Genomic DNA, 26,347 nt, shown 5'->3' with positions numbered 1-26,347 from the left:
TCAGTATTTTAGCTGATTTATAAAAAATTAAATGAAACAATTCTAGTTGATATAATCCTAAAGTGGCCATTTCAATTAGGATGTAATGTTCCCATGGAGACTGCTGCTCATCAATCAGCTTAAGTCAGTTCTAAAAGGTACGCAGTTCATGGACGCACCCCTCTCTACTCAGAAAGACCCCATGTAAGGGGGGGAGGGGAGGGTGGTGGCCCATCGCTTTTCTGTCGTTAAGGTAACGTAAAGGTTGTAAAAATTACAGAGTCCTTTGCTTCTTCCATTCGTTGGGATTAGGGATCTATCATTCATATAGCTTGGAGATTCATCAGGTTAAAGGAAGGGCACTGCTGCCTTCTTTATAAAGTTGCAACCACCGGGGCGCCTGGGTGGCTCAGGCGTTAAGCGTCTGCCTTCGGCTCAGGTCATGTTCCCAGCGTCCTGGGATCGAGTCCTGCATCGGGCTCTCTGCTCCGCGGGAAGCCTGCTTCTCCCTCTCCCACTCCCCCTGCTTGTGTTCCCTCTCTGGCTGTGTCTCTCTCTGTTAAATAAATAAATAAAATCTTAAATAAAAAAAAGTTGCATCCACCAACCATAACATGCTTTATTTCTCGATTATACTACCTCAACTATTGTTCCTCCTCTCACTTACCCTGGAATATGACTGAATGATCGCTGCTCTAGCAGCCGTTAGGGAAAGCCAGCAAGCCAAAGACGGGCTGAGAACATCAATCCCCGTTCTCTCAGTTGCCCTGAACTCCCACTATTGTACCGTACACTGCACTGAAAGGTGAGGAGAGGCAGCGGGACGTGGTAAACAGGGGAGCAGACATCTTGACCCCTCCCCACTCCTTATCTCCATTTGGATAAACAGAGTGATGATTCGCTCCGATTCACCAATGCACATCCTTAATCCTGGAATGGGTTGCCCTAGCTGTTGCAGGTAACTTGCTTTTGGGTCGTACTTGATGAAGAAATTTAGAAATGAAGAAAATTAAGTTTAGTAATAGTCTATGGCAAAGAAGGTACATTTGCTGGAAAAAGTTATGAAATCCATTCCAGAGCCAAATGTAAGTGATTGTCGAATTATCCCCCTCAGAACTCAACCCCACCACATATCACCTCAAACAGTGTTGTAACACCAGTTTGCTCATATTAAAATAGGACTAGATTTGTCAATTGCCTAACATTTTGCATTCTTTTTGATCCACCCACTCAGCTTCTAGGAATTTATAATTCATACTTTAAGGAAAATCATGCATATAATTGGAAGAAAACTAAAAACAATGCAAGGGTCCAACCACAGGTAACTGAATAAATTTTATAGATCCAGTTAATGGAATAATATGCAGTCATTAAAAATGATACTATCAAAGAGCATTTAATGATATGGGGGAAAGTTTAATATACACTCAGTGTTGAAGGAAGTAAACAAAAAATAAAAATTCCCTATGTTTTATATCTAAGTAACATAAATGACATAAACACAGTGAAGTATAGAAAAACCCTAGAAAGTTGTACAGCAGAATAACGGAGCTATCTTTGACTGGCGGGACTAGGGATGAATTTTTTTTTTTTTTTAAGATTTTATTTATTTAGGGCGCCTGGGTGGCTCAGTCGTTAAGTGACTGCCTTCGGCTCAGGTCATGATCCCAGCGTCTTGGGATCGAGCCCTGCTCGGGCTCCCTGCTCAGCGGGGAGTCTGCTTCTCCCTCTCACTCTCCCCCTGCTTGTGTTCCCTCTCTCGCTGTCTCTCTGTCAAATAAATAAATAAAATCTTAAAAAAAAATCTGCTCATATAAATGATCTCTTTAAAAAAGAAAAGAAGGCAGAGGGCTACATGAATCCTCTACTCTAGGGAATAACAAAGGGTCAATCTTAATTACATAACCAAAGTTTCTAACCACCTTAACTTCTAGAAAAGGACAAGGGCAGGTTGAAAGTGGTTGCCGGGACTAGAAACCGTAAGACTTCTAGCCCCCAAGAGGTTAACCTGGAGCTCCTCCTCAACTCCGGACCTCAAGGCAAGGTCTCCACACAAGTACCAGAACCACCTAGCACCTTGGAGACAGGATAGAAGTCACCTCCTCCCCAAAAACAGTAAGAATGTGTAGAGAGTAAGAATGCACAATGTCTTCATTTTGCATGAGAAATCGGCCTGGGACTCTATTAAAATACAGATTCCAAAACTTGCAGAGATTCAAAAAATGTGGGGCAGGCTCAAGAATCTGCTGCTGTGGCCAGCAGCGTGGTGGTTCTATTGCTGGTAACTGGCAGACCAGGTCTAACACTTGGCCTTCCAATTCACAATCCAGACTGTTGCCTTGGGACCAAGCTGCTCCCAGGCTGTGAGCAAGTGTAATAACTACGTTTTCTAGTTTCTGTATTTGAGGCTCGGACATCCCGGGCCTTGCTGACCCTGGCAGGGCCACCCTCCCAGATTAGCCAACTCCAAGAGATAATAAAGGACTCACCTGGGAGCAGGCCATTCCTATGCAAACCAAGCATGCAGAACCCACCACATGGCCCTCACACTCAGGGTCAACTATCCTTGCTCTAGTCACCCCGGGGGTGGGGGCAGATACCAGATAGCCAGGGACAGCCCCTATGCCCCAGAGCCTGCTGAAATTATTCCAACTAGCCCATCCAAAACCTGCTTCCCCTGCCTCGCCTGTTTCTTCACATAGAAATCACAATAAAGGCTCCTGCCCCAATTCCCGACTCCCTGTGCCTATGGACCAATCGTGGTGCTTCCCCAATGTGCCCCCATGGCCTCTCTCAGAAGCATGAGGAGTACAACAAGCTCTCCTTCCAGTGGCAGCCACTTCCTGATGTGTTGGCCTCACCACACCTGAATAATAGTAAAATCTCCATTTTAAAATTCTAAGCTGGAGGCGCCTGGGTGGCTCAGTCAGTTAAGCATCTGCCTTCAGCTCAGCTCATGATCCCGGGGTCCTGTGATCGAGCCCCGCATCGGGCTCCCTGCTCAGCAGAGAGTCTGCTTCACCCTCTCCTCCTGCCCCTCCCCACTGCTCATGCTCCCTCTCACACTCTCTCAAATAAACAAATAAAATCTTTAAAAGAAACCCCAAAACTCTAGGCTGCCTTTTCTAGGAAGAAAAGCTCTTTCAGGTCACCGAGAGCAATAAGAACACACACAAGGGGGTGGCCGGGGACACCAAAGGATTATGAACATTCACCGATGGTTAAACACCAACTAAATGCTGGGAAAAACATCTGTGGTTCACACAGAGAAGTATTACAAAGGAAACTCTTAGAATATCCATTTTCACCTGACACCTACCTCACGGAGTGGGATGATGAGGCTACACAGGTTCTCCCCCTTGCTGGTAAAGCAGATGTAATTCGTGGACACAAACATCTGCCCCAAAATGTGCATTTTGTTGAATGGAGTCCAGAGGGTGCAATCTGTGTGGCCGTCTAGTTTTTCATCTTTGGGCAGCCGGAAAAGTGCACGGTATCTCTCACTCTTTGCCCTGGCGTCGAGATCGCTGGAAGGTAATAACAGCATCACCTCATGCAAGGGCAACGTTTCAATAGCGTCTAAAGGATGCAGCAGGGGAGGTCCCCCGGCCCATCTCTCTGTGCCTCCATCCTGTCAGACTCATCCCCGCCTTCTTGGCTTTCTGTTGGAGCTAACTCCAACCTAGGACCCAGAAGCACAGTGTAATTATTTTAATATATTTAGGTCCCTTGGGCAGTCATTTTACAATCAGTATCTGTAAATGTTAAAGAATCTTAGGAAAACTAGGCCTGGCTGGGAAACCCACCCTTTTTCTAAAGGAATACAATAATTTCTAAAGAGATTATTACATTCACACTTCTCCAGAGCCACTTTGGAGGCCTTACCTCTTAAGAAAAATCTAATGAAAATGCAAACCAGACTCATGAATCTGGCTATCACTGTCTGCCCTAAAAAGACAATAAAATTGCCTGAAACCCAGGAACAACCCACCTCTTGGACAATGAGAGTTTCCAACCTCAGCTCGTTTTTTTTTTTTTTTTTTTTCCTTTTTCCTGTTTATCAAGTCAGTTGCTCAAACCTCTCCTCTCAAGCTTCTATGCCACCTCAGCCCCTGGATGGTCGAGTTTCTAGGAGCTCCCCCGCCACACCCATACCCTCCCTTTTACCTCCAACTTGCTTCCATTCTCACCCACTCTTACTTCCTTTCCATTTCAGAGGGAGAGGTATCGGCACACGCAAGCAACTTTTTCCGTGCCCTATCAGATGTCATTTCTAAAATGACTGGTTTCCTGATAGCTTTAGCTCTGTGCTCCCTCCTTCTCTGCATCTACCTTCACCACAAACCCTTCCCCTTCTATGCTATATTCAAATCTCCTACATTCTAAGAGCAATCCTTCCTTCTTTACTACTGAATTTCTTGAAAGAGCAGTCTACACTTGCCTATATCCCGTTCCTTGCCTTTCATTTGTGATTCAATGCACGGCACCAACACCATTCACCTTCAACTGCTCTACTGAAACACGCCTCAAATCACCAGACATCTTAATTGCAGTGATCTCTTGTCAGGTTCCAAATACCAGGGACTTCCAATTCCATATATGTTACCGCACCGATCTTCAATGCGATGCTCTGCAGACAACTCAACTCAACATGATCAAAACTGAGCTAGCACATCCCTTGGACATGCTCTCCCTCTCTCACTCCCCACCTCAGTTCCAGACAATTCCATGCATACACTCACACTTGAGAGCCTCACCTTTTTCCTCGCCCTCTCTCTAGCTCCAGTCCCACATGCAGAATTCCAGGCTTTCCTGCAGCCTCTCCTCATCACATGCCTTACCACTTTCTGGACATTGATGGACTGAATCCCCTCTGTGCTTTTCCCTTGTGATTCCCGCATCGTGTTATTCCCTCTGCCTGAACTCTCCATCCTACTGAATCTGTATGGGTAACTTCCACTACCTCTTGAGAATCCACTCCAAGCAGCGTCCCCTGAGGACCTTTCCCACCACCCTGCCCCATCTCCCCATAGCACCTGCCCATAGGCACCCCGCCCCTAGGACCAGAAGAGTTCCCATCACTTTGTGTCACTCACTGACCTTTGAGTGCTTCAGACAGTCTTTTTCAGTTCTGCATCTATACCCAGAAAAGCGTTCAGAACCCTTGAAGTGGTTTAGAAAAAGTTACACTTCATAAAAGAATGTAAGGGTTTCTTGTTTCTAAAGTGTGTAAGACTCTGTCTCTGTCACCTACCGTTTCAGAGCTGACACTTTTTTAGGAGACTTCTTTTTCAGTTTGGGCAGGGATCTGTCCTGTTCAAATCCCTCATTGTCTAAGAGTTGCCTCATGGCTATGTTAGCGAGCTGCTCCATTAACTTGAAGGTCTCATTGATGTTGAGAAATACAGAGAAGAAATGTTCACTGGACCTCGTGCTCACTTTGATCACATCAGGCAGAAGCAGCGTGGCGTTCTTCTCAAGCTGTGTGATGTCCACCCACCGGATCACCAGCTTGGCTGAGCACAGGGAACAAGCTGGTGAGCACCTGGCTCCTTAAAATCCCCAAAGGATCCTTCAGTCTAACAACCCAGCCCCCAATCTTGCTGAACTCCTTGGAGTTTGCATGCCCCATATTTATTACTGTTTTGTTTGTTTCAGAGACAAATTCAGACCCCGTAAATTCTGAAGTCATCATTATTATGGATTAAAGTCCCATGTCAATGACACTTATGATAGCTTTGGAGAATCTTTATTACTTAATAACTTTTTTTTTTTAAATAATGAAAATAATTGCCTTCACTTGTTAGGTAGTTAAAACAGTGTAGACCAAGTCATCACTACAGATCTATTTTTGGCATTTTGATGTGGTTTATGAGTTTGGGGCAAACCTCAGCAGACTTTCCCAAGCTTCCCTCTGAAATTCTAGACAACTCACCTTCCCTTCCCATAAGGAAAGAATAAAAGCAAAGGTGGTTAATACTGAGGTACATCCAACCCTGACGGGGGACCTTCCCCTTCCAGTAGCTGCAAGAGTAATAGTTGACGAGCTTCTCTTCCTCGGGCATCCCAAACAGCCTGTGGAATTTCACAATGGCTTCCTTAAACTTCTCCGTGTCATCATCTTCCTTCACATCATTGATCTTGTTATACTCTGCAATAATGCCCTAGAGCAAGGAGAAAACGAGGCACACGATGAATATTAATAAGACTAGGGCTGTCTGGGGGCACCTGGGTGGCTCAGTTGTTAAGCATGTGCCTTCGGCTCAGGTCACGATCCCAAGGTCCTGGGATCGAGCCCCGCATTGGGCTCCCTGCTCGGCGGGAAGACTGCTTCTCCCTCCCCCACTCCCCCTGCTTGTGTTCCCTCTCTCGCTGTGTCTCTTTCAAATAAATAAATAAAATCTTTAAAAAAAAAAAAAAACGGCTAGGGCTGCTTTTTTCTGCATGCTATAAATGCTGGAAAGGAAAAAAACGATTTCTAATGCTAAAATTTCTTTTTAATTGATACATTATTTTTCAAGGGCAGCCCCCCAATTCTAAGCCCATTACTGAGGAGCACATGTGTACTAAAAGATCTTCAAATAACAATATTGATATGATTATCTGTTTATTGCTGCTAATCATTTTAAGAAGTTCACTTAGAATGAAGCCCATGGTTTTATTCCACAAATGAGGAGATGTAAAGATTTTGCAAATTCTACTGCTTTTCTTAGCTCATCATGATAAAGTCACCCCAAAGGTCAGTTTCTGCTTTTCTCAAGATTACTACTTCATTAAGAGAACAGAGATGGCTGGCTTTCATGGAGACCAGGAGAGATCCATTTGGAACCGAGGCTAATCCGGGGGTGAGCAGGCTTTGGCAGCGTGCTGCATTAGGGAAATTCAGACAACCACGAGGTGGCATGAGGGCAATGGACCTCTGGGTAGGGAGAAGCAGCCAGTTCAGAGGAAGGATGGAAAAACCTTTCCCAGTTGGCAAATACACCTACAGCCTATGTGACATTTCAAAATTATCAATGCCTTTAGAGTGGGATCAAATACATATATATATATATATATATATATATATATATATATATATATATATATAAAATGAATGAATAAATAAAACTGACCGAGTGGGAAACCACTAATAAGTAGTAGCAGTCGGGTTTCTAGGCAACCCCAATGGCCAATCAACTTAGAGTAAGCCTGGAGACCCTCAAGTGGGCTAATACCTGTTCCCCTGGACCACTAAGCAGGGCTCTGACCTAGTCAGAGTGAGGAGAATATTAGAAGGGAGTGATGTATAACAAAGCAAATGATACCCATGTTTTGAGTGAAAAAACATTCAAACTGCATTATCCCAGATCTACTAAATACCATGTTTCTAGAATGCTCATCCAAATTTAAAAAAACAAGATATTTCTTTTCTTTTTCTTTTTCTTTTTTTTATTTATTTGACAGAGAGACAGCGAGAGGGAGAACACAAGCAGGGGGAGTGGGAGAGGGAGAAGCAGGCTTCCCGCGGAGCAGGGAGCCCGATGCGGGGCTCCATCCCAGGACCCTGGGATCATGACCTGAGCTGAAGGCAGACGCTTAACGACTGAGCCACCCAGGCACCCAAAAACAAGATATTTCTAATATGAGAGAATTTATGAGGATACGGAACTAAGAAACAACACTCTGGAACACGCCAGGGCCTAGTACATAATAACAGACCAGGCCTTGCCAACTAATTTCAACAGTAAAGTCCCCATAAGGTTCAACTCCCAACTTCCCCACCTTTAAGAAGGGAGAGGATCCAGAAATGCAGAACCTCTCCTTAGTTTGCTTGTAATTTCTTAGCCAGGTGGATAATGGAACAAAGGGATGGCACGTCTCCTTCCTTTATGTTCTACAGGTTCTACATAACATAAAATGGGTTATCCTGGTTCCAGACAACAGCTTTACCTAACTGAAAAATTACTACAATCCAAATATTCGGGATGCCCAATATAAATTTAAATACATAAACAACATTGACACAATTCACAAAAAGGAAAACTAACTTAGCTAACATGAAAAAATGTTATAATCAAAAGATAGAAAATTAAAACAGTAAGATCCCAACTTTTACCTATTAAATTTGGAAAATGATTTAAACAACCAGAATACTGAAAAGTGAGCAATGGTGTAATTGCACAGTGATTCTAATATACTGACAATCTCTACTAAGTTCCATGAAAAATGTGTAAACTAATTCAGTAATCAACATTTTGTAATTTGTAATCTATCCCAAAGGAATGAAACAAAAACTATAGGAGAACTTATATGAACAAGTGTTCACTGTATTATATTACTGTTTGTGCCTGTCCGCACTGGTCTAGAAGCTAAGGGACTTCTAGAAAGAGAGGAATGGTAAGGTCAATAGTGGGATGTTTATTCCATTATTAAAATAACTAAAAATTATATAACAATACCAGTCAAGGAAACAAAGACATAATATAAAATTATATGCACAGTAAGACTACTATTATGATAAAATGCACTCCAGAAATCTAGAAAGAAACACACAAAATGTGATCTATGGGTTTGGATTATGGTTGCCTCTGTAGTTAATGATTACATTCATAATTTATAAAAGTTAATTAAATCTCAAAACAAATAAATTTGTTGGTTCCCTTCATTATTGGACAACTGGAATGCTTAAAGCATTCATTTGCACATGAATGACATTCTTTCACACATAATTGCATTAATAGCAATTCCTTCCTCATAATTGGTTTCAGGGGAATTAAATGTGACATTTTTGGTATAATGAAAACAGTGAGAAGAATGGCTATTTGACATAATTGGTCCTTGTTTTATTTTCTGGGTTTTTTTTGTATGTTTGTTTTTGTTTTCCTCCTGGCTATTGTCACTTCTAAGCAATTTGTATCTATTGCCCAAAGACGGTACCATCTGAGGGAGGACTAGCAAAACCTAACTGGGGACCTCAGTAATGGCTCCTGCATGGGCACGAGGCCTCATGCCCATCCCCGCACGAGTCAGCTGCCCCCTGCAATACGGTCAAATGACGGTCAAATGAGGAACCTCACACTCTCTCCGTTTCCATCACTTCCCAGAAATTCAGCCATTACTTCCCAGAAATTCAGACACGTGACTCAGAAATGAAATGAAGAAGTTATAAAATCAGATGGGTTTTATCAATAAAACAACTCTCAGTTATTCCAGAACACTTTTTTTGTTTGGAAGCTCCTCCCAGCTTCAAACTGACCCTGCCCAACATCTTCCCTGCTCCCATTTTTACCCTCTTCACTACCTGTCTAGTTTCTTTAATTCTAACCACGGAGTAAAAACTGAAATCAGCCATCCTGAAGCAGTGAAAAATATCCACCCTGAGGGGCAAAGGGTGGGAGAATGGAAGAGGCTGATATATGTGCTTTTGTGCTGCTCAGCCCTCCCTAATTTTATGTGGTCCAGTTAAAATCCAGTTCTCTCCCTCAAAAATATCAGACCCTAAAAACCAATGATATTCCACTTCTTTTTCTGATTATAAAACTACTACTTGTTCCTGTACAAGTTTAGTGAAAGAGAAGAAACTGACCATCCTGTGTAATTTTAATGAGAAGCGAACTATCAGATCACTTCCTAGAATTCTTCCTTAACCTGGGCGTAAAGAAAGGCTTTCTAATGATGACTAAAAATTTGGAAAGAATTTGTAATTTTGACTAAATAAAACATTTAAATGTTCCATGGCAAAAACTATCATGGGCAAAAGACAAAAAAAACTATCATGAGCAAAAGACAAAAGACATTTATCAAAAGACAAATGACAAACTTAAGGAAAATATCTATGATATATATCACCAGTAAAAGGCTAATGGCCTTTATATAAAAGAACTTTTAAGAATTAAAGAAAAATAAGACCAAAAGTCCCATAGAAAAATAAGTGAAAGACATGAGCAGAGAATCTAGAGAGATATAAAAATGGCCATTAAACATTTAAAAAGATGTTCAACTTCACTCATAAGTGAGATAAATGCAAATTAAAACACTAAAATATTTTCCCATCAGATTGGCAAAAACTCAAAAGCTTGATAATCTGCTTTCTTGGTGAAGTTGTGGGAAAACAGGCATTTCCATACACACCAGTGGGAATGTAAACTGGTACAACTCCTGTGCGTGTGTTGGCGGGGGGGGGGATTTGACAATATGAAGCAAAATGACACATGCATTTACCCCTTGATTTGGCAGTACCACTTCTACCAGTTTATCTTAAAGATAGATCCCCACAATACAAACACACACACACACACACACACACACACACACACAGCCATGTATATTATTATACGTATGAATTATAATCGTATGTACAATTATAATTGTATATTATGTTTGTGTGCGTGTGTGTGTGTGTGTGTATTTTTAATTGCAAAATATTGGAAACTACTTAAATGTCCAAGGGTAGAAGAGTGCTGAATTCTCTACAGTACATACCCACATAATATGCACCTATTAAAAAGAATCAGGCACTAAATGCAATGTGGGATCCTGGTTTGGATCATGGAATAAAAAAGGACATGAAGTGGAAAAACTGGTAAAATCCAAATAAAGTCTGTAGTTAACAATATATTTTTTTCTAAATATTTATTTATTGGGGCACCTGGGTGGCTCAGTTGGTTAAGTGTCTGTCTTCAGCTCAGGTCATGATCCCAGGGTCCTGGGATTGACCCCACATGAGGCTCCCTGCTCAGCAGGGAGCCTGCTTCTCCCTCTACCTGCTGCTCCTCCTGCTTGTGCTCTCTCTCTCTCTCTCTGACAAATAAATAAAATCTTAAAAAAAAACAAGATTATTTATTTGAGAGAGTGAGTGCATGTGCAAGAAAGGGTGAGCAGGGGGAGGGTCAGAGGGAGAGGGGGAGAATCTCAAGCAGACTCCACACTGAGTGTGGAGCTTGATGCGAAGCTCGATCTCATGACCCATGAGATCATGACCTGAGCCCAAACCAAGCATCAGATGCTTAATTGACTGAGCCACCCAGGTGCCCCTGTAGTTAACAATATTGCATTAATGTTCATTTCTTAGTTTTGATAAATATACTATGGATACAGAAGATGTTAGTATTAATGGGAGCTGAGTGATAGGGTCTATGGGAATTCTCTGACCTATCTTTTATAGTTCTTCTGTAAGTCTAAAAATTAATATTTCAAAAAAAATCAAACTACGAAAATGTTTTTTAAAAAACAAACACAACATGTGGATACTCTCTATGAACTGATATGAAGTATTACCCAAGAATTATTGAGTGAAAGGAGCAAATGCAGAGGAGCATAAGCACATGAAGACTTAGGTGTAAGAATCAGAGAAATATAAGAAAAATACACATATCTGCCACTTTTTACAAAAAGAAACACAGGAAGGATAGACCAGATAACAAGGAAGTTGGTTAACTACAAAAAGTTGGGGAGAACAGGGTAGCAAGGATGCAGAAGGGAGTAACACTTTGGGAAATTTAAGCTTTTGGAAGCATGCTATTATTTTCTGCATGTAAAAAATAAAATTAAACGAACAATGCAGCAAAGAAGAAAGGGCCTGAAACTGAAAGCAAACAGAAACAAAGGGCTGATTCCAGGACTGGGACAGAGAAATTACAAGATGAGTCTGGGACATGGGGACACCTGGGTGGCTCAATGGGTTAAGCGTCTGCCTTCGGCTCAGGTCATGATCCCAGGGTCCTGCGATGGAGCCCTGCATCCGGCTCTCCGCTCAGTGGAGAACCTGCTTCTCCCTCTCCCACTGCCTGCCATTCTGCCAACTTGTGCTCTCTCTATCTTTCTGTCAAATAAATAAATAAATAAAATCTTTAAAAAAAAAAGAAAAAATTTCAAATTGTTTATTATTGGAAAAGGCAAAATTAGTCACTCTACAGTGGAGAACCCGGGTAGGTAACACCTTTCTGGGTTTCTATCACCCACGAGGGGAGATATCACGTGCCTCCAGAAATGATACTCTTAAAAGGATGTAAGATTACTTATGAAGTGCTCCACCTGGGCATGAATAATCAGAATCAAATCCTAGGAAACATCTGACAAAACCCAAGACGAAAAAATGTCCCATTAAAAAAAAATGTCATAGGGGCACGTGGGTGGCTCAGTCATTGGGCGTCTGCCTTCGGCTCGGGTCATGATCCCAGGCTCCTGGGATCGAGCCCCGCATTGGGCTCCCTGCTCCGCGGGAAGCCTGCTTCTCCCTCTCCTACTCCCCCTGCCTGTGTTCCCTCTCTCGCTCTCTTTCTCTCTCTGCCAAAAAATAAATAAAATCTTAAAAAAAAAAACAACAAACATGAATGTCATAAAAGACAAAGAAAGGCTATAGAAACGTTCTAGATTGAAGGAGACAAGAGATGAAAACCAACTCAACTCCTTCCCAGACTGGATCCTGAGCTGGACTGAAAGGGAAAAAACGCTAGACATTGGGTCAATTAACAAGATTGGAATATGTGCCAAATATTAAAGTATAATGTTAATGTTAAATTTATCGAAGGTGATAACCGCAGTGTTATTATTTAACAGAATATTCTTAGAAATACACACTGAAGTATATGGGGGAAATTCCACTCAAATAGAAAGTAAATGTGCACTCAAATGATAATGTAAATGGGGTAAAATGTTAACAATAGGAGAATATGCAAAAGGTCTACTACAGGCTCTTATTTTTTCAACTTTTCTGTAAGTTTGAAATTGTTTCCAATTAAAAGTTAAAGCAAAACAAAACAAACGACCCACTACCTGTATTTTTCCTCTCACAAATGTGGTGATATCATTCTCGTTTTCAAAGATGGAGAGTGTCTGCAGTAGATTCTGCTCAAGCCATTCCCAGTGTTCAGTGATTTCTTTTCTGGAACCGCCTGCATGAACAGTAAGATGATAAAAAAAATAATAAAATTTTGGGAATTTAAAAGATACTTAAACAGGCTCCCTTCATCAGTATCACTAAAGGAGACCACTGTCCCAATAGCCCTGCCTTTAAATGTTTTCTCCCCTTCAGACAAGACACAGAAGACACCTAAAGATATGGAAACCCGAGAGTAAGCACTGCATTACAGTCTCGTCTGATCAGGTGGGTTCAGAAACTTTCCTAGCTGTCTCCAGTTAGAAATGTTAGCAACATTTCTCCTACTCACGTCTCTGGATTGGGACTTGAGCACAACCCTCCACTTGTCTCCCTCCTAGAACCTGCATTTCACAGGGTAACCTAGATCTTGTTAGGATACTAGGTTACAGTTGTTAAGTTGCAATGATTTGAGAGCTTTCTTATGCCCCTGGAGGTCTGATGTAACCACCTCCTATAATGGGCAAAAATGATCCTCACTCACTTCAATTATGAATGAGATGTGAAAAGGGACGATCGCTGGAGAAGAGCTGCCTGGCTCTTGCAAGCACAGCTGCCTTGAAATGTAATGGGATGAGGTCATCCTCACAGCCTCCGAGCAAGTCACTGCACTTCAGTCAGTGGTGAGAAGCATTAAGTCACCTCGCCTGGCAAGCTCCACACTGAAACCACCCCAGCCTTGTAGCATATGTAACGGGCACTACTCTCCGCTCACAACTGCAGGTGTCACACGGAGGCGTGCTGTCAGGATGTGGTTGTAAAGATACTGGGGTAAATTCCTTCCCCTTCCCCTTTTATTCTTGCTCTGGGATTGTTAAAGATCTTGCAGAAAACCATGTTTTATAAATCGTTTATATACATATAGACAAATCGTATGCACTACTCATTCCAGAATTAAGGAAAGATTCTCTGATTCCACTGGTTCAACCTCCAGGCATCTCCTCAGATTTCCAAGCTTTGTTTTCCTTGATTTCTTAACAGTGTCTTTTCTTCTCTTTGTCCTCTGTCACCAGCAATTCAAGGTAAGTCAGAACCTCTCTCTGACTCCTGACAAAGAAGGGCGGGAGACACGAGTGTGTCTACAATGATACTCAGAACTGTAAGAGCGGGGCGCCTGGGTGGCTTAGGCGTTAAGCATCTGCCTTCGGCTCGGGTCATGGTCCCAGGGTCCCGGGATAGAGCCCCGCATCAGGCTCCCTGCTCGGCAGGAAGCCTGCTTCTCCCTCTCCCACTCCCCCTGCTTGTGTTCCCTCTCTCGCTGTGTCTGTCAAATAAAGAAATAAAATCTTAAAAAAAAAAAAAGAACTGTAAGAGCAGAACTAAAATCTCCTTGAGGTGAGGTAGGCTTGAGGGGTTTCAGAAACACTGTTTAAGGAAAGGAAAAACAAAACCAAACCCAAGTTCATTTTCTTTTATTTTAAGACTAAACACCAAAACTGCCTACACGGAATACTGATGGAGAGGCTGAAAAGCAGATTTGTTAGTGGGGAGGCAGGCCTTCGAAAACACGAAAGAACAGATTGCAGCTCTTTTTGGGCATTACCCATGGTCCGCTTATTTGGGTAAAGGCAACTACGATGTCACGGAGAGAGCTAGAACTCAGAACACCTGGGTCCCCCTCCCTCTGCCACTAGCCAGTTGGGTGACTTTAGACAGTTTGTTTAATCTGTAAAATGGAGATGAATGAAACACACACACACAAACACACACAACAAACCCTTATCCATCTCAGAGCAATGCTATAAAAATCCCAAGGAATAATGTCCTCAGAGATAATTTGGAAAAGAGGAAATATTTTTCAGATGCAAAGAACAATGCCCATCTGAAATATTTAGGAGAATGAGTCATTTTGGAGTTTACCAGAGGCCTTTAAAATATTATACACTTTAAATTTTTAAATAGTTACTGGAAAATTTTTTTTTTAAAAAGATTTGAGAGTGAGCAAGCAAGCGTGAACGGGGGTAGGGTAGAGGGAGAGGAAGAAGCAGACTCCTTGCCGAGCAGGGAGCCCGACTCCGGGCTCGATCCCAGGACCCCAAGATCATGACCTGAGCCAAAGGCAGACACTTAACCGACTGAGCCACCCATGTGCCCTGGTTGCTGGAAAAATTTCTGAAGTATACAATGCCCTTCCTTGTCTGTAAACAGGTCCCTACTATCACCAGCTGTGACTGGCTGTGATAGAGCCCTGTTAATGCCTACCATGAGCCCTTCACCATGGCCACCCGTGCTTGCTGGCCTCTCAGATGTGTGCACCTCAGGACAGAGGCACTCCTGGAGACCCACGGGACTGCTGAGCTTCTGCAGACCTGTCGGGCAGAATTCTCAGCGTCTTCTGATCTTGTCTCCTGCCCCTGCCTATGCTGATTGCAGATGTGCCTTCCAGAGGCTGGTTTTCACATGGTCAGGCTACTGACTGCTATCTCACCATGCTCTGCCCTTGACCAGGTAGTCACTCGAGGTACTGGACCTTACAGTTCCTGTTACATTGGCTCTGGAATCCAACCTCAGCTCAACCTCACTAATCCTCAATTATCCTGGATAGAAAAGTCCATCAGCTACGAGACCTAACAGGTGTGCTTTCAGCTTTGCACATGTTGCCTTCAAAGTGTTCTTTCTGTACCTCTGAAACAAATAATACATTATATGTTAAAAAAAAAAAAAGAAGAAGAAGATAGCAGGAGGGAAAGAATGAAGGGGGGGGAATTGGAGGGGGAGACGAACCATGAGAGACGATGGAAAACAAACTGAGGGTTCTAGAGGGGAGCAGGGTAGGGGATGGGTTAGCCTGGTGATGGGTATTAAAGAGGGCACGTTGTGCATGGAGCACTGGGTGTTATACGCAAACAATGAATCATGGAACACAACATCAAAAACTAATGATGTAATGTATGGTGATTAACATAACATAATAATAAAAAAAACAAAGTGTTCTTTCTGTCCATAGTCACGTAAGCACACCCACCCACCCACACACGCAGGGTAAAAATGGTGTATATGCACGCATATACTGATTCAACAAACATTTACTCATACTTCCAACTGTCGTGGATAGAATACAAAGACATTATGCCTAATTCCCAACTTTTTCTTTTAAATATATATTTTTGAAGATTTTATTTATTCATTTTCAAAGAGACCAAGCACAGGGGGCAGAAGAGAGGAAGAGGAGAGCGTGGAGCCCGACACACAGGACCCCAAGATCATGGCCTAAGACAAAATCAATTGCACGTAACCAACTCTGCCACCAGGTGCCCCCCCATCTTCAAGTAGGCCAGCCGAGCACTCTTGTGCTAAATTTCAGATTTACTATAAACATTGTTTCCCCACCTCCTGCCTTCTCTGCTGTCCCAGGACCTGCTGTGTCCCACCCCGGTGCACTGTCCATCATTTCCATGATCTCTACCTCCTACCACCTAACACCATTTGCACCATTGGCTCTTCTCTCTACTTCTTGCTGCCCAGAATGTAAATCCCCACATTTCTATCTTCTGTTGCTACCACTGCCCCCTACTGATGCTGCTAATGCGATTTCCATTTAGCTCTCCATCTCCTGTTGCTTCTCCCCATACTTCTGAGGGTCACATAAAAAGACTAGGCTTCTAGAGCTATCCTGAGCCACTCACTGCTCCCACATATAGGAAAGGAGCCGACACTGCATATCTCAACATCTTTAGGTCTTGCAACCCTTTCAGCGTACTCGGTGCCTTGGGCCTGCTTCTGTACTACCAAACCGGTTTTGGAGGTTTCTTCTGGCTCTATCTACATCTAAGATATCAAAGTTCCAGAAGACTGAACTCTAGATAAGGAAGGACTTTCTGTACCATTATATAAAACCATTATCACCATATTTGAGAAGAGAAAAAGACACAAATGCCATCAGCCAATGGTAGTTTCAGGAATTAACTATGGATACTTATCTATATCCAACAATACTTTCTAGGGCAAGTAATGAAATGTACCTTTTACGTTTATAGCTTACTATACAAAAACACCACATTCTCTGAACACTTTCCTAAATGTTCCAGGTTCTGGGGATTAGAAGTATGATCAATACCGACAAAGCAGAGCTGGATTCCCTGACCCAGCAGACAAGACAAATTCTGAAGATGCCAGTCTTGTAAAAATTATTTGTGAAATCAGGTGTCCATTTCTGTACACTTCTCACTCCAGACCAAAGAGTCCACATTACCTCTCAGAGATCACAGAGCAAAGGTCCTGCTGTTTGAGACCCACTGTTACTTTGCTGGACCACTCTTCAGGAATGAGCTAAACTCCAAAGGAAAAATGTTGGAATCCTAAATGTTCCTTATAAATAGCTCTTTCCTTTCTTAAGACACTAAATACAAGTGCTGCAATATTTAAGATCTTGGAAGTTTTCTTTGGTTATTTTTTAAGGTGAGGTAACATGGAGCTCTTGTGCTGTGAATAGGGACTGGTCTATTTACTCAGCAGTTTTTTGTTTTTTGTTTTTTTTTTAAAGATTTTATTTATTTATTTGACAGAGAGAGATATAGCGAGAGAGGGAACACAAGCAGGGGAAGTAGGAGAGGGAGAAGCAGGTTTCCCGCTGAGCGAGGAGCCCAGTGTAGGGCTCGATCCCAGGACCCTGGAATCATGACCTGAGCCAAAGGCAGATACTTAACGACTGAGCCCCCCAGGCGCCCCTACTCAGCAGTTTGAACAGAAGGTGTTAGATGCTCAGAACCAGAAAGGAAGGGCTTGGCTGTCCATTTTCTGGAAAGGCTTCATTTACAGAGATACAGCAGGAAAAAAAAACTGACCTGACTGTGCAATCAGCTGGCACAACAAAGAAAGCCAGTCTTGGGAAAGAGAATCCTCAAGAAAATCCAAGTTAATCCAGGTTAAAGCATTCTGCTGTGGTAAAAACTAGATCAACACTTGATGGGCTGGCTTAAGGTTACTTAGAAATTAATTTTAAAGAAAAATGGGAATCTTTTATCTTTCAGAGTGGTGGTTTTTGTTTCGTTTGTTTTGTTTTGAAGAATACTAGCCATGGGCCCTGTGCATATATCCAGGCAAAATCTGAACATTCTTTAAGATGATGAAAAATATAAAATCATCCTAGTCTAATTTCTCATCTAGCTTTAAATGTATCTTAAAGTACATAAAGCCTATTTGAAATGAAAAGGAAGAGGCATTAAGATGGAACCATGATTTGATTCTGTCATATCTGGCCTCTGAGGATTAAGAACAAAGGCTTACAGCCCTACTGATAGATAATCAGCAGATATTTCTTTGTGATGCATGATTACCTAGCTCCAAAACCTATACTTAAGGATGAATACCTACCATTTACATCGGCATGGATGGAACTGGAGGGGATTATGCTAAGGGAAATAAGTCAATCAGAGAAATACTGGTTTCACTCACATGTGGAATATAAGAAACAGTGCAGAGGATCATAGGGGAAGGGAGGGAAAACTGAATGGGAAGAAATCAGGGAGGGAGCCAAACCATGAGAAACTCTTGATTCTGAAAAACAAGCTGAGCGTTGCGGAAGAGGAGGTGGGTGTGGGGATGGGGCAACTGGGTGATGGGCATTAAGGAGGGTACATGATGTGATGAGCACTGGGTATCATATGCAACTGATGAGTTATTGAACATTACATCTGAAACTAATGATGTACTGTATGTTGGCTAATTTAATTTTTTTTTTTAAAAAGATGTTATTTAGAAAAACAAAACAAAACAAAAACCCAAAAAACAAAACCTACTTAAGCACAGTAAGTATGACTAGCGGTTAGATTATCTGGAATAAGAAGAAGCCTGGTTATCAGGGAGACAATATCACATCACAGATCAGAACACAGGCTTTGATGTCAAAAAAAGTACAGCTGGTTTCAAAAGTACACATACTGACTTTGTAATCATAGGTAAATTCATTTCTTTGTGCTTCAAATGCCTCATCTCTAATATGTAGGTAACAACACCTGCCACATTGGTTTGTGCTGGGGATTAAAGAAGATTATACACACATATGAAGTCCTGAGCACAGGTCTAGAATATACAAAGCACTAAATAAACAGTTACTTTTGCTATTACCATCGCAAGCAATAGACAAAGATCTCATCTTGACTTGCGATGCTGGAGGTATTTCTAACTTCTGATGTCGGGGCGCTAAAACATCGGCTGTTTAACCCTTGCCTGACTAACATGCATTCAGCAGAAATCTCTCTGGCCATGGCATCATTATGTCTGGACTGCTAGGTGTACACATTACTGGAGTAAGGCGTGCATAGAACAACTCCTTGTGTAACTACTGTTAAGCTTCTTACATAACTGCTTAAATCTCTTATGGGCCATAACAATATGCTCATAGCTTTATAACCACTTTTGTTTTTAAGATTTTATTTATTTATTTGTCAGAGAGAGGGAACACAAGCAGGGGGAGCAGAGGCAGAGGGAGAAGCAGGCTCCCCGCTGAGTGGGGAGCCCAATGCAGGGCTTGATCCCAGAACCCTGGGATCATGACCTGAGCTGAAGGCACCCAGGTGTCCCGCTTTATAACCACTTTGAGAAAAGAGAAGCCCAGGTAACTCATCCAGCCTTGACTGTAAGATTCCTACAGTCCTGGATGTGGTTGATGTCCTTATTTTAATTTCACTTAAGTGCCAAGGTCTTTTCCCACTCTGATGGGGAGAAAGTAAATGGCTATCTTTCTGGAAGGCAATCAAGCTAGGGACACTAAAAGCCTTACAGATATGTATATTTTTGACTCAGCATATTCATTTCTATAAATTTGTCCTCAAGTGATAATTAAAGGAATGTGAAAAGATTTTTTTTTTTCCAGAGGGTATTGATTAAGGTTGTTCAAAATGCAATTAACATTAGGGGAAAAAAGACTCATGTTTCCGATAATAGTGTATCAGATAAATTATGTTACACACACAATAAAATATCTACTCATTAAAACATGTCAGAAATATGTTTTACTGACATGGAAAGTCTATACATATATGTACATACACACATATATACGTGTGTGTGTGTGTGTGTGTGTGTGTGTGTGTATACAAAGTCTAAAAGGTGATTTGGAGGGGCCCCTGGGTTGCTCAGGTTTTGAGCAACTGACTGCTCTTGGTTTTGGTTCAGGTTGTAATCTCAGGGTCTTAAGATCAAGCCCCATGTAGGGCTTCGAACTCAGCGAGGAGTCTGCTAAAGTTTCTTTCTCCCTCTCCCTCTGCCACCCTCCATACTCGTATGTTCCTTCTCTCTTTCTCTAAAATAAATAAATAAATTTTTTAAAAAAATATAAAAATAAATAAAAGGTGATCTGGAGTGTGGTATTGTTTTTAAATTTTATTCTTTTTGCTTATCTTTATTTTCTAATTTTCTGCAATGAACATGTATTACTTAAAGAAAAAAACAAGTTTTTTTTTAAGATTTATTTATTTATTCGAGAGAGAGAGAGAGCACAAGCAGGAGAGGCAGAGGGAGAGGAAAAGAGAATCCCAAGCAGACTCCCTGCTGAGCACAGAGCCTGACACGGGGCTAGACCCCACAACCCTGAGACCATGACCCAAGCCCAAATCAAGAGTTGGATGCCTGACCGCGCCACTCAGGCGCCCCACAAGTTGTTTTAAAAAGCTGCTGTGTTCCCAAAGATGCAAGAATAGTTTTTGAGATACCCAGACCAAGAAAGGATTATAAAATGCCAACTTGCACATTACATGTATTTCATGTGGATGGCAACTAAATTACCCCACATATTCTCTCTCTATTGTACAGAAATGGCAGAAGCAGAACCAACTAGCAATCTTTAATTAAACTCTGGGTCTTACCAGCTGCTGACTAAAAGAATGCTTAATCATAAAGGCCAGTATGGTGCTACTCAAAAAGTACTGGGCTAGGAAGAGGGAGACCTAAGAATTAGGTCTCAGCTCTGCACTAACTAGCTACAACTAGGATTGTGAACTTGGGCAACTCACCTTGCCTCCGCATCCTAGTAAAACAAAACCGTTAGGCAAGATGGTGGCTAAAATAGCTTTCAGTTCTGAAAACGAATGAGCATCTAGGCCCAGGTGAAATTCTGGGATGGTAAAGAAAAGAGAAACTAAATCAACAGGCAGCCAGATCAAGGCACCATGCAGGGCTGTGTCATCAGTGAAGTGCCCATCAAACACACATTTCCTTTATCAGTCCTGCTGAAAAGTGAGATCCAGAGGGAATTGTCATCATCTCCTTCTTTCTGCTTATTGCTCTTCTCAGTGGTCCCAGAGCTCCTCTTTAGACAACGTCCTTGGAGTTACCATCATTTTTATGTGTCTATATTCTCACTGAGGCTGTATAACCCTTCTTACTGTTAGAACCTTCTAGCTCTTCTAATGGGGAGAGCCAAATGGGTTGCCTTCTGCTGAAATCCACTGAAGGCCAAGGAGGGCAGAGGACTGGGCTCTCTCCTGCCTCTGGAGCACCAAGTACAAAACATCAGCTGCTGAGGGAAGACCTGTAGCTGTTTAGCTTCCTAATGAGAGCCTCAGATGAAAAATAGTCAACTGACTGCTGGGGAGAGGAGGAGACTGTCAGAATATAATGAGGTCAGCAAAGCTGGCTAGACAAATTCCTAGGGTACTGCTTCCTTTATGCTCTTAAGAGATGGCAAAAGGTGCAATTTACTGCATAAACCACTGAGCAAAATGCAATTCAGCAGGCTAGAATTGATGGCACAATGGAATATCAACCGAAGAGAAAGGTGGTCGGGATGCCTGGGTGGCTCAGGTGGTTAAGCGTCTGCCTTCGGCTCAGGTCATGATCACAGGTTCCTGGTCTTCCTGCTTCTCCCTCTGCCTGCCACTCCCCTTGCTTGTGCTTACATGTGTTCTCTCTCTCTCAAAAAATTAAAAAAAAAAACAAGAAAACAAAGAGAATGGTGGCTTCAATTTGGGTAGTAGTGAAAAGAAAGTCATTACTTAGGAATGTTTTTGGTTCCCTTTCCCAATTAAAGGTCTCAATGCCAAGGAAAAGTAAAAAAATCAAACCAATCTGGATACAACTGTTAGAAGATTAGAAGCAGGGGCCCCCGGGTGGCTCAGTCGGTTAAGCGTCTGCCTTCAGCTCAGGTCATGATCCCAGGGTCCTGGGATCGAGCCCCACATCAGGATCCCTGCTCAGCGGGGAGCTTGCTTCTCCCTCTCCCTCTGCCCCTCCCCTCTGCTCATGCTCCCTTCTCTCTCAAATAAATATTAAAAAAAAAAAAAGATTAGAAGCAGCTTATGAAAATAATGTTTCACCAAATAACTCTTACTTTTTTTCCACTCTTCTTTCTGTATGGTTCATATTATTGCCAAGCGCCAGGTGACTGACGGCTACGTTGGGAGTAAGACTCAATGCAAAAGACTCGTTGTGACTCAAGTCTAAGGCGAGTCACTGATGGTAGATGCTCCCTTGAATCCAACTTACATGTTGCAGATTCACGACGTGCATGGCGTACAGCAACGTTTTGCAATCCTGTGGATTCTACAGGGCAGTGAGTTAGACTCACCTGGTTTTCTGCTGACACTTCTCTTACAGCAAAGATTCATGAAAAGTCAAGCAAATTAAAAAGCTCTTGACACACTGTCCCACCAAATACCAACTTTGTAGTTTTCAAAAAAAAAACCCATTAAAATGACAAACCAAAAGGTCAGCATATCAGAGAAATCTGAAAGCTGGCAGCTTCCACTCTTAAAATCCTCTCCTGAAAGGGAGCCGGCAATTTGGGTTTTAAATGGGTGAATCAATAAGAAGGACTAATGGGTGAATGGGACTTTTCACGCTGGATGTCACTTCTGTGGAGTCTTCCACAAGGAAATTCTGGAGGTATCTCTATGGGTAATCAATATATACAAAAGCTAAAACTGTTCTGGGCTTATTATAATGAGATCATGCAGTTGTGACAGGCGTTATTTACTGGGAAAATGAAAGTACATCTCTTTGTGGTATAAAGTATGCCATCAGCATGTCCTGCCTCGTGTTCCTTAATGTTGGTTTGGCAAATAATTCAGGAATAATTCAGCTTTGTAACTCTGGGCTCTTTCCTACACGAGCATTCACAAGAGCATCTGCTTCATAGAATGGCAAAGCCTCAGAAACTGAGAGGAGTAGTGATGTCAGGTCACAGGGAAAGAAAGAAAAGCTCAGGCCTGAGGGGGCAGGGAAAGAAGAGTCACAGAGGCACAAACCAGAAGCTCCCCTCAGTGTAAATGCACACTGCCTGGCAAGACCAGGCGCCTAGAATTGCTGTAAGGACAGAAAGGAGGGCTCTAAGGAGCTCCACGCTCCAAAGGATCTCAAAAGCCTCCGGACACAAGTGGTAGGCAGGTTGGAAGGTGAGAGAGAATGTGTCAGAGTGTCCTTTCCACACCCTTGTTAAGTGGCTCTGCCAGCTTTCTAATTCCCTTTCTTTTTACTTCGTCACTTGCTGACTACAATGTCTGTTTTAACACATTCTAGAATGTTTGCCAACTAAATGTGACGCTTTCCCACTAACCACCTCAGGACACTTCCCCCTCAACAGCAGCTACTGGGCCCTTCCGCTGTGTATTCAATGATGGCTTAGAGGAGCCTGGGTGGCCCGGTAAGCCTGTCTTCTTTGGGGTCCCAGCTTCCCTCTCCCTGTAGCCTTGATCTCCTTCTTCTCACTCCAATCCCCACCCTTCACTCCCAGGTGGTTTTCTCCACGCCCTGCACCCTGATGCCATGCCTTCATTCACCAGAATGCATAAATGACTGATATATTCCATCATTTCTCATGGGGCTGTTTGCATCTAAACCAGAATAACTCGAAAGGGATACAAGACTACAATGCTAGAATGTCAGGTACCATTAAATCCTTGAGGAAGCACTCCTAGGGCACCAGGGCCTTCTGGCAGCTGGAAATCACACCCAGATAACCTCTCCTACTGTGTAAAAGCCCAGCTGAGATTCTTGCATTTAGCTGGGCACCCTGCAATCACCTGGCACTGTGTGGTACTGGTTCACACTGGGTTATAATTGAATACTTACTTATGTTCTCAAGAGCAGAGACCGGATCTAATTATCATTATATCTTTAGAACCTAGCACAGCACTTCCTACTGAGTAGAGATCAATTTAAAGACTGAGCAAAGTCAACTGAAAGAGCTCCCAACGGCCAAAGCTAGAATGATTTGAGCAACAAAATAAAGTAGCACTGGACTCTCCAAAGTATAAAATCAATATGCATGATTCCATACTGATAAAAATAACTGAATAAATGAAAACTCCCCACTCCTTAAGGGTGGGCTGTGTATAGTGACTTCCAGAGAGTGAACAGCATGGAAAGGGGCAGAAAATAATAAGAGTGGAGAAACCCAAAAAATACTACTTCAGCTGGATGATTGAGGAAAACCTCATCAGTCATAAATTAACAATATGTACCCTTGCTTGACATAATCTGATAAAAATAGCACTTTATCTCTGTGATCTCCCTCAACAAAAATCCATCACCTTAGCCTAAACATGAGAAAAACACCAAATTGCAATAGAGGGAAATTCTACAATATACTTGACTAGTATCCTTCAAAACCAGAAGGGTCATCCAAAACAAGGAAAGCCTGAGAAACTTCCACAGCCAAGAGCCTAAGCACACATGACAACTAAATATAATATAGTATCCTGCATAGGGTCTTGGAACAGAAAAAGAACATTAGGTGAAATCTAAATAAACTATGGCTTTGGGCGCCGGGGTGGCTCAGTCGTTAAGCATCTGCCTTCGGCTCAGGTCATGATCCCAGGACCCTGGGATGGAGCCCCGCATCGGGCTCGATGCTCAGCAGGAAGCCTGCTTCTCCCTCTCCCACACTCCCTGCTTGTGTTCCCTCTCTTGCTGTGTCTTTCTCCGTCAAATACATAAATAAGATCTTTTTAAAAAAATAAGATAAAGTAAACAAACTATGGCTTTTGTTTAGTAATAGTGTATCAAGCGGCACCTGGGTGGCTCAGATGGTTAAGCATCTGCCTTTGGCTCAGGTCATGATCCCAGGGTCCTGGGATTGAGCCCCAAGTCAGGCTCCCTACTTGGTGGGGAAACCGTTTCTCCCTCTCCCTCTGCTTGCTGCTCCCCTTGCTTGTGCTCTCTCTGTCAAATAAATAAATAAAATCTTAAAAAAAACGTAACAGTGTATCAATATGGGTTCATTAACTAAAACAAATGTACCATACTAAGATGTTAATAATAAGGGAAACTATGTATGTGGAGGGCAGATGGGAGCTCTCTGAACTCTCTGATCTAAGACTGTTCTAAAAAATAAAGTCTATTAATAATAATAAAAAAAATCAAATGGAGGTAAAAAAATGAAAAAAAAATTAAGTGCTCAGTGCCCTTGCTTTTCCTATGGTTATCTGCAAAGCCACATGCAAACAAATAACTAAAAAAATCTTGGCCAGGGCGGCTGGGTGGCTCAGTCATTAAGCATCTGCCTTCGGCTCAGGTCATGATCCCAGGGTGCTGGGATCGAGCCCCGCATGGGGCTCCCTGCTCCGCGGGAAGCCTGCTTCTCCCTCTCCTACTCCGCCTGCTTCTGTTCCCTCTCTCGCCGTCTCTCTCTGTCAAATAAATAAATAAAATCTTAAAAAAAAAAATCTTGGCCACTTTGGATTAAATTTTTTTTTTTTTTTAAGATTTTACTTATTTATCTGACAGAGAGATAGAGAGAGCACACAAGTAGGCAGAGCGGCAGGCAGACCTTCAGCTCAGGTCAGGACCCATGACCTGAGCCGAAGGCAGCCACTTAACTGACTACCACCCAGGAGCCCCTAGATTAAAAATTCTTGTGAGAGACCCCATAATGGCAGGGCTGCTGACCACCACTTTAAACACAGGATATTATTATAGATTATGATCAGGGAAAAAAAAAATCCCTCCTCAAGTAGGAAGTACTGTGCTCAGATATGTAAGTATTGCTGAGTACACCTAAGTAGTCCCCATGTTCCTCTTCATTTCCCAGCTGCACATGGAGTTAAACTGGAGTCCCATGTGACTGGTTCTAGCCAACACAGTGTGAGTGGAAGTGGGGCGTGACACGTCTGGGCCCAGGGAGTTAAATGTGGGTGTGCCTCTATCTCCCATTTTTCCCTTCTAAGTCACCCTCCCATGGAGGCTTCGTGTCACTACAGCCGGAGAAGGCCACAGGATCCAAAGGAGACTTTGCCAGAGCGAGAGTGGGGTAGACAAAGGAGCCATTAAGATTTGGAGTTTCCCTGCTGAAGTGGCTATGCTTAACTACCCTAAAATACCAAGTGATTGTATTCCCAAATAAAGGGTCCTTCCCTTCTGGCAGAAAGTTGTTACTCACCAGATTTCTCCGTATTTCTGAATATCGCTACTTACCACAGGCGATGGTCCAATAGACCAAAGAGTCTGGAGTCTGGTAAAGGATTCGGTAAGGAGCCACCCGGGCACTGGAGTCCAGCACAACATCAAGGGTACCCACGAGAAGGCCTGAGGGTGGAGAAGAGAGAAGAATGCTTAAGAGTTTCCCCAGTGCTT

At 42.6% G+C, this 26,347-nt stretch overlaps 1 protein-coding gene across 1 annotated transcript in view; it reads right to left on the bottom strand.

Moving 5' to 3' along the window:
* Positions 1 to 26,347, bottom strand: part of TBC1D9 (TBC1 domain family member 9) — a 115,782-nt gene that overhangs the window by 42,041 nt on the left and 47,394 nt on the right. Inside the window, exons 2-6 of the mRNA XM_028102223.2 lie at positions 26,189 to 26,299; positions 12,736 to 12,854; positions 5,915 to 6,143; positions 5,234 to 5,495; positions 3,299 to 3,506 (exon numbers count right to left, since the gene is read on the bottom strand). Of these exons, the coding sequence (XP_027958024.1) occupies positions 3,299 to 3,506; positions 5,234 to 5,495; positions 5,915 to 6,143; positions 12,736 to 12,854; positions 26,189 to 26,299 (929 nt within the window). The remainder of the gene's footprint in view (positions 1 to 3,298; positions 3,507 to 5,233; positions 5,496 to 5,914; positions 6,144 to 12,735; positions 12,855 to 26,188; positions 26,300 to 26,347) is intronic.

This window comes from Eumetopias jubatus, unplaced genomic scaffold (assembly GCF_037043125.1).
Source record: "Eumetopias jubatus isolate StellerSeaLion01/CBP00866 unplaced genomic scaffold, mEumJub1_p1.0 scaffold_2, whole genome shotgun sequence".
NCBI classification, from domain to species: domain Eukaryota; kingdom Metazoa; phylum Chordata; class Mammalia; order Carnivora; family Otariidae; genus Eumetopias; species Eumetopias jubatus.
This window is presented reverse-complemented; position numbering and strand designations above follow the sequence as displayed.